Source organism: Hemiscyllium ocellatum, chromosome 15 (genome assembly GCF_020745735.1).
Source record: "Hemiscyllium ocellatum isolate sHemOce1 chromosome 15, sHemOce1.pat.X.cur, whole genome shotgun sequence".
In the NCBI taxonomy this organism is placed as follows: Eukaryota; Metazoa; Chordata; class Chondrichthyes; order Orectolobiformes; family Hemiscylliidae; genus Hemiscyllium; species Hemiscyllium ocellatum.
This window is the reverse complement of record NC_083415.1, coordinates 19,205,414-19,214,814: the sequence shown is the minus strand read 5'-3', so window position 1 is coordinate 19,214,814 and position 9,401 is coordinate 19,205,414. Positions and strand designations below refer to the sequence as shown.

Sequence of the window (9,401 nt, the reverse complement as noted above, 5' to 3'; positions counted from 1 at the left end):
AAGATGTGCAGGTCAGGTGAATTGACCATGCTAAGTCGCCCGTAGTGTTAGGTAAAGGGGTAAATGTAGGGATATGGTTGGGTTGCGCTGCGGCGGGTCGGTGTGTACTGGTATGGGCCGAAGGGCCTGTTTCCACAATGTAAGTAATTTAATCACAAAGTACATCTCACTGCAAAGGCCATTTTTGCTCCTTCACAATCTACAGACCCAGAAAATAACACCGTCTTATTCCTCTACAAAACACTGCACCAGGTTAAATTAATAGTTTTGCTTATATTTTAAGTTTAATCAAGAGACTTATCTCCACAAAACATATAATCAAGAAATAATCCACTGCGCTCATTACTGCAGCCTTATTATTTCTTTTGGTTTTGACGTAGAGGAAACTACTACTTTTCAAAATAATGCACAAACATACATAATAGAATCCCTGCAGTGTGTTAACAGGCCCTTTGGCCCAACAAATCCACACCCACCCTCCAAAGAGTATCCCACCCAGATCCATTCCCCTCCCCCATTACTCCACATTTACCTCTAACCTACACATCCCTGAACACTATGGACAATTTAGCTTGGCCAATTCACCTAAACTGCACATCTTTGGATTGTGGGAGGAAACCAGAGCACCCGGAGGAAACCCATGCAGACACGGGGAGAATGTGCAAACTCCACACAGACAGTTGCCCGATGTCGAAATTGAACCCGGCTCCCTGGTGCTGTGAGGCAGCAGTGCTAATCACTGAGCCCCAATGCTGCATGGCAGCACTTTGCTTACATTTTAAATTCATTCATGAAATTCAGGCAATGTTGAACTTTAATCTCTAAGAGAGAATGAAGGTGAGCTGCCTTTTTGAACTGTTTTCAATCTAATTTTTGAAAGACATGTAGCAGTACTGCCACTGGCAGAGGCAGTGACTAGAACATAGATTAATGCGGCTACAAAGAGTTGTGCAGTGATCCAAACCATGTACAAATGAAGATTTTCAAGTTACTATAGATATCCTGTCAGAGATATACACATGGAGTGTCTGACAAACCAGAATCTAACAATGTACAATGACACAGAGTGGCGAATGCATGTCTCACACTGTCAATCACAAGGAAAATATCAATATCATCGCACTAGCGAAAGGTTTGCACATTTAAATGACATGATTATGGTAAGCTTACCTATTCGGTACTGGTTAAGATTGGTACAGGGGCAAATACAAATGCTAAATTAGGGAATTTACCTACAGTTTTAAATAACAGTACAGCTTCAGCTTAAACATATGAGCTGGCTATTTAACTCATTAATATTTTATAGACTTTGCTGTGTATAAAATAATTGACATTCTTATCTACATAACATCAGATTAGTTCACTGCCCAATTCTTTGGAATGATTGACAAAGGGAGAAATAGTGTAATGTTTGACTTAAAAGTCAATGGAGCACAGCTTTGTGTGCATCATTAATTTCAACTTGCAGGACAAGTGCTTATCACATGAACAGTCTTCTGCAACAGCAGGATAAAGTTTGAAATGTTCTGTTTCCAGTGTGTGGGCCTGTATTGACAGGTCTGTGGGTCAGAGAATCAGTCGTCAAGGTCTGAAGCTGATGTACATTGTTCCAGATGTTCTGTTTAATGATTAGAAAGTCACTAAATAACCCAGGTTTCTGCAAATACGTTACTGGGAATACTAGTCCTTAGATATCAAAGAAAAAAGAAAACGCTCTATTCCCTAGCAGTGATGTATCAATTAGTATAAATGTATGCACAGCATTCACTAATTAACATACAGCAGAAATGCAATACAAATATTGCCTCTGCCCATTGTGTTGGTGAAAATATATATGTATCCACTGTAAATGAATTTATAATTCATTTCAATTTTTCAACAAAGCATATGGAAGATGTCTTCCTTCTAAAGCTTACTCATTAGAAAATGTATTCCATCGGATAATCGCTGAGCATAAAGCATTAACCAAACTGAAGAATGTCATGTCATAAATATTTTAGTGCTTTTGATAAGACACCCCAACTTAGAAGTGGGCGTACTGTTCATGGTTAATTTTCTAAGTTTGGACTACCTGAGGTTGCCAGGGGATGCAAGTGCAATCAACAGCTTTGTATTATATTTACGGACAACTGGAGTAGGTGTATCAAATATTGTAAAAAAGAGTTATAATATAAGAGAAGACATGACCTGCCTACTCCTTGGTTATTCATTTGCAAATCTTGTCTTTTCCAGATATCTAAACTAACTGGCAAGGTTATGGTGTAATCTTTGTCAGATTGACATAAGATCAACTCCAGAAGAAATTCATCTCCATACAAAACCGCTGTCACCATTAATGGTAAGTTACGTCTCATGAGTGCTACCAACACTTCATCCATCACAAGATGTGCCCAACAAATGCCCAAGTTCCAACTTTATCATGCAATTTGTCATCTTATTAAAAACATATTGAAAACTACAAACATAAATGATAATATATCTACCAAGTTAGCAACTTCCTGAAGAAATTCACAAACCTATTAACACACAACTTTTTAAAAACAACTTCTCATTCTGAACCATTTAAACATTTTAAGAACTCCTTTTCAATATTCTTGAGGGGAGATTTGGAGTGATACTCAGGAGGCTTTAAATGAGTAAAGGTGGTTCAGGGGACCAAAGTGATAGTAAGCAAACAGAAAAGGCTGAGGTTCTTACTGTAGATAAAGGGAGCAAATCAAATAGTCAAGACAGAGAGAGAGAGGTAATACAAAAATATGAAACTTCAATGCAAGTGGCCTGACAGACAAGGCAAATTAACTTAGAGCATGGTTGGGATCATGGGAATGGGATAACATAGCTCGTACAAAGACATGGCTCAGGGATGGACAGGAATGTTCCAGGGTTCAAATGTTGTACAAACAATAAAAAGAGAGGAAAGAGAGCAAGAGGGGTGATTTTTAGTAGATAAATCCCTAGGAACTGATTAGATGTTTCCCAGGACTTTATGAGAACCTATGAAAGAGATTACTGGGGCCTTTACTGAGATATCTGTATCATCAACAGCCACGGGTAAGGTGCCAGAAGACTGGAGGTGCTATAATTCAAAAGAGGCTGTAAGGAAAAGCCAGGTACTATAGGCCAGTGGGCCTTACATCAGTGGTGGGTATGTTGTTGGGAGGGATTCTGAGGGACAGGATTTACATGCATTTGGAAAAGCAAGGACTGATTCGGGAAAGTCACCAGAGCTTTGTGCATGGGAAATTCTCTCTCACTGGCTTAATTGAGTTTTTTGAACAAAGAAGATTGATGAAGGCAGAGAGGTAGATGTTGCTTATATGGACTTCAGCAAAGCGATTGATAAAGTTCTACATAGCAGACTGGTTAGTAAGGTTAAATTGCATGGATTCTAGGGGAACCTAGCTAATTGGATACTATATTAGATTTAAGGTCGGAGATAGAGGGTGGTAGTAGAGGTTGCTTTTTGGACTGGAGGTTTGTGACCAGTGGTGTGCCTCAAGTATTGGTGCTGGTTCCATTGCTTGTCATCATTTATCTAAGTTATTTTGATGTTAATAAAAAGGGTATGGTTGGTAAGTTTTCACATAGCACCAAGTTAGATGGTGTAGTAGATAGTGAAGAAGATTACCTTAGAGTATAACAGGACCTTGATCAATAGGCCAAGGAGTGGCAAATGGAGTTTTATTTGGATAAATGTGAGGCACTGCATTTTGGTAATGCAAACCAGAGGCTGTACTTACACAATTAATGGCTGGGCCCTGGGAAGCGCTGCCAAACAAAAAGACCTATGAGTATAGGCGCAATTTTCCTTGAAAGTGGAGGTGCAGGTAGACAGGGTAGTAAAGAAGGCATTTGGCACGCTTGCCTTCACTGGTCAGAACATTGAGTATAGGTGTTGGGACGTCACATTACAGCTGGACAGGATATTGGTGACATCACTTTTAGAATACAGCACACAATTCTGGTCTCTCTTCTACAGGAAGGATATCGTTAAGCCTGAGAGGGTGCAGAAAAGATTTACAAGGAAGTTGCCGGGACTGAGATTTTGAGTTATATGAAGAGGCTGAAAACGCTGGGGTTTTTTCACCTGAAAGTCAAAGGCTGAGTGGTGACCTTATAGAAGTTTATAAAATCATCAGAAGCGTGGATAAGGTGAATAGCCAAAATTGTTTTCAAAGATTGGGATGTCTGGTTGGCATGAACGAGTTGAGCCAAAGGTTCTGTTTCTGTGCTGAATGACCCTAAAACCTAGATAATTAAAGGAAATTAAGGGTAGGCTGGCAGGTAACATTTTATTTGATGCACAGCTGGGCTTGAAAAATGTTGCCAGCACTCAGAATCATGGGAGATCCCAGCAGTGCCAAGTACTTCCCCGAGTGGGAAGATAGGACAAGCTGAATCACCAGGTAATGTGGTAGGTTTCTCTGAATAGCGCGATAAACCTTTTTTTAGCTTAAAAACAGGAAATCTCCATGAAATTCAGCAAAATTTATATTTAACTGATTTCTGACCATTACTGTCCAGAAATCTATTGATTCTATCTTAAGCATACTCAATAACTGAATTTCCAATGACCTTTAAGGGTAAATACTTCCAAAGCTTCACTACGCTATGGTTCATAGACTCCCCTCAGCCAGGGGAGACATCCTACGGCATTTATCTTGCATAGCTCTGAAAGAATTTTCAATAAGATCTCCTGTCTTTATTCCAAACTGTAGAGAGGTCAGGTCTACTGTCCCCAGTCTCTCCTCTCAGAACAATCCTGCCATCCTAGGAATCAGTCTGGTGAATGTCTACAGCACTGCCTTGATGCCAAGTATATCCTTCCTTTGTTAAGGGGAAGAAAGCAGCATCAATTCTCTAGATGCACTCTCACCCAAAGCTACTGATGTGAGACATCTGTACTCCTGTACTTAAATTCTCTTGTGATAAAAGCCAACAAACCATTTTTTTTTCTCTAATTACTTTCTGCACCTACATTTTATTTTCAGTCACTTATGAATGAATAGAGTTAAAGGTCACACAGTCACCACACCACTGATGAAGTAGCAGTGCTCTGAAAGCTAGTGCTTCCGAATAAACCTGTTGGACTCTAACCTGGTGTTGTGTGATTTCTAACTTTGTACACCCCCTCCAAATCATGAATGAATAGGAATGTGCCTAATGATCTCTTCTTCTTATAACAGGCCAAAGTCAAGCAAAGTCTGCCTTTTGCCAATTCTGACCTGTCTTTTATGAACATTGACATCATATGATCTCTGTCATATACTTCAAAACTTCAGAACTTAAGCAACTGGTGACAGCACAAGCTAGACACTTTCTGAGCAACTTAGTTGAACCTTTGCAGATATCAGAACTGAATTGCTAAAATACTGAAGTCTGCAGTACAATGTGCGAAAAGGAAAACTGACAGCCAATTGGAAAACAAGCATATTGTCTTTAAATAAAAACATACCATAGAATCATAGAGGTACACAGCACGGAAACAGACCCTTTGGTCCAATGCATCCATGCCGACCAGATATCATAAATTAATCTAGTTCTATTTGTCAGCATTTGACCCACATCCCTCTCAACACTTCCTATTCATCCACCAATCCAGATGCCTTTTAAATTAGATTAGATTAGATTCCCTATAGTGTGGAAACAGGCCCTTCAGCCCAAAGGGTCCACATTGACCCTCCAAAGAGCAACCACCCAGATGCATTCCCTTACATTTATCCCTGACTAATGCACCTAACACTACGGGCAATTTAGCATGGCCAATTCACCTAACCTGCACATCTTTGGACTATGGGAGGAAACCAGAGCACGCGGAAGAAACCCACACAGACACAGGGTAAGTGTGCAAACTCCACACAGACAGTTGCCCAAGGCGGGAATTGAATCCGGGTCCCTGGCACTGTGAGGCAGCAGTGCTAACCACTGAGCCACCGTGCAGCCCTTTAATGTTGTACTTGTATGCCCTTATAACTTAGTGTTCTTTCCACATAACTTAAGTTGCATTACTGCGAAAAAATTTTAAACAAATCTGTTTGTCATATATTTTTATGTTCCATTACACTAAACTCACTTGGTTGATTTATTTTGGATAGTCATTTGTCATAGCACGCAAGCAGGATTTTTATCAGATAGTCTAAATTTAACAGCACATTTCTCAAAGCAAAATTACACCATTAATTAAATCCCCATCCAGTTAAACTGATCAATAATCAGAGATATCTAAATATTCATTGGCAAATAACTTCTGATATAAGGGTGCTATCCCATTCAGTTCCTTGAACTGCTCATTGCCACTTTCACTCGGACAATTAGGGATAAGCTCCAAATTGCCACTCATATCACATTCAATTACATTTTCTTAAAAATAAATTTCTAGCCATTGATTTTAAACCACAATTGGATGAAGCTATTTCCAAATTTGGTATTTTTAACCTATTTGCTCAATTATCAGCACACCGTTGATGGTACATCACAAAAAAAAACTGCATTTCCAGAGGGAAAGCTATGGATGCTATGTAAGTGTGGTGTCACGGGAAACCAATACAATGTCAAATTTGCCTGCAATCATGAGCTATAGCCAAGCAGACATTAACATTTTCAGACAGAAAACACTTCAGCAAGGAAAAGAGAAATGGGGAGAGAAGGACACCGAATATCTGGATGGTGTTGTCATTTTTGTCTGGATGCACAGCTCCCATCTTTGATGATTTCTTAGAGAGCAGAGTACTGAAGGAAGAGGTCAGGAATTCAATGTCATTTTTCTGAAAACCAGAATCTGTAGCATGCCAGGTAGACAGAGAAGGAAGATGGAAGACACAGCCTGGAGGAGGTGAAGAATGTTTTGATATACCAAAATCGCTCATTCTCCAGTCAGTATACATTCCTTTTGAAATGCATTCTTTAGACTATGAAATCACTTTGAAATATTGGATGTGAAAAGTGGAGTTTAACAATTAGACATGTTTTAGACAGAACAGATGCTGGAACTCTGCTGGATTTCAGCATACAGGAAAGTAAGGATCACACAGTGTAATAATTGTAATGAGGTCAGCCACATGGACCTCATAGAAGATGAGCTCCCTGACTGGGGCTGTTCATCTGGTCCAATTAGGGAGCCCTAACTGAAAGATATAAACAGGAGTGTCAGAGGTTCTGTCCACTCTGGAGAGCTGTCTCTGAGGGAGCTGGATCAGTGTCAAGAACTGTCCGTGTGTAAATAGAGGGTGACTTGGTGACAGCATACCAGCCTCGGTGGAGTTATTTCACACAAGAGCAGGAGGAGGCCATTTGACGCATTGAGCTTTCTCTGTCATGCAAGTACAGCATGGGTGATCTTCTATCTCATGCTCATTTCCTCCATTATCCATATATCTCCTGATGTCGTAAATGGCTAGAAATCCATATTCAATGACAGAGTTTTGAGAGGTGGAGACTTCCCAAGACTCACCACCCTCTGGGGATAGAAACTCCTCACCTCCCCAAGTTGAAAAACTCTGTAATAATGACACAATATGACCAAGCTGCAGAATTAGAGCATGTCATTGTCAGAAAGTGGCAAGGACAAAGGCTTGAATAAAGGCCTGCGATTGTGTATGGTGAAGTGCAGCTCAACTGGCAAAGACCAGAATGAATGGGAAAACTGTAGGGGAGAGAGGATACAGATGACAGCAGCAGGGTTGGTAAGGAGGATTTTTGAGGTGGTCATCCTTATAATGAAAGGTGAGTTTTGATTGGCCAGTATCAAGTCAAACTCAGGGTTTATAGGAAACAGCTCTCAGGCCGTATCCATGTCTTCTCATTTAGCATTGGGAGTTTCCCCACACACTGAAAATAATGAAAGTTTTGCTCTATCCCTCAAAACAACTACTCTACAAACTTAGGTTAACTTGGTATATAACAGACTCAATAGTTCACTGGCACTGTAATAAACAACACAAACATCCATAACTAGTGTGTGGCTTTCGGCAAACATAAAGATATTGTTACAATTTATGTTCCAGAACGCCTCTTCTTTGACCTGCTCCAAGACGCGGACCAAACAATTTCTCGAGAAAGTATCAAGTTACCAAGTGAAATGGAGGTAAACAACAAGGAAGCTCGGTGATCAGGTTCGTTCAAGTAAACCCTAACCCAGTTCTTATTTTGCAAACGCGAACCAAATGCGACTTGGCATGAAGCAGACAGAAGTTCTGTTCCGCAGATGGGAGTCTTTCTGCCCCGGAACTCGGCTCTCACCTGATGCATGGAACTGCTGTTTCCAGTCGACACGTCCATCCTGGTTAGGGGTTTATCCGTTTCCTCGATGCCCCGGCCAAGAGTGAGCTTCCGTGCTCTTACAGCATTCAAAAGCCACGCCTGTTTCTCAGCAGTCAAATCCTTGTTACGAATCATTATTGTCTCCGCTATTGCTATTATCTGGTTGTTTTTCAGGTCCAACCTTTCCCTCTGGCTGAATCGCAATAACTTCCGCAAGTCGAGAATTTGGTTGGGGAGCTCACCTTAACTCATTCAGATTGTACCGCCCTGTGCAGTTTGACGGCGGAGGTTAAGATCATTATTGCACTGTTATGGGTAACTTTAGGGACATTGCATTAATTATTACACTAGCTCTGGCGAAGACACTATTCGTAACAGGGAAGCACTTTTGAGATGGGGCGGGCTTTAAGTTATGGTAAATGGTAAATAATTATTGCTACGTAAACTGTATTACATTTTTAAGACGAGTAAGGTTTTTCGTTTTCGGAGACGTAATTCATTAACTTCGTTTGATGTGCTTATGAATTATTTATACTATGTAGCAAGTATGAAAGGACTGCTAAAGCTTTAATTTAAAATAATCATTTAGTGATAATGATTTTAAAAAAGATTGCCTTTTCGAGAGACAAGTGAATTAATGAGGTAATGGGAGGGCATAAAGTAATTTGAGACTGAGTCAAACTATTGTAGCTCTAATATATTTTACCAAGTGTGGGACCAGATACTTTCCTGCCATTGTCTGACTCCCAAATCTCAACTACACAGCATTGTTTGTAAATAAGGGTACCATTTCAAATTGAATTTTCCAGTTCAACAACACCTTTTTCTCAGCAGTATGTTCCCTATTCTATAAATTTGTTCTCTCTGTCTAAATAGCAGTTTTTAAAAAGACAAATACCATTAGGTCAGCACTTTATTGAATATGTATAGTAGAATACACTCATGTGTGCTAGTGAACATAGGTGACCTCCAAACTAAAGGTTGTCCAAAGTTTATTTCTACTTCCAAAAGTAAATAATTCAAAACTGCCTATCATCTTAGTCCTTTCCTTATCAAATGTTCATCCATCTCTTGACAGGTACCATTCTGGACAAATTCCTTGAAAAAACTCAGAAAAAAAAATTTTAATAACATGAGTGTTG

The 9,401-nt window shown here is 39.9% G+C and overlaps 1 protein-coding gene across 2 annotated transcripts in view; it reads right to left on the bottom strand.

The window, feature by feature from the left end:
- LOC132822712 (formin-H) overlaps nucleotides 1–8,537 on the bottom strand; it is a 127,634-nt gene extending 119,097 nt beyond the window's left edge. For both annotated transcript variants that reach the window (XM_060835983.1, XM_060835984.1), the window contains exon 1: nucleotides 8,239–8,537. In XM_060835983.1, the coding sequence (XP_060691966.1) occupies nucleotides 8,239–8,394 (156 nt within the window). In that variant the 5' untranslated portion in view covers nucleotides 8,395–8,537. The remainder of the gene's footprint in view (nucleotides 1–8,238) is intronic.
- Between the last annotated feature and the right edge of the window lie 864 nt (nucleotides 8,538–9,401).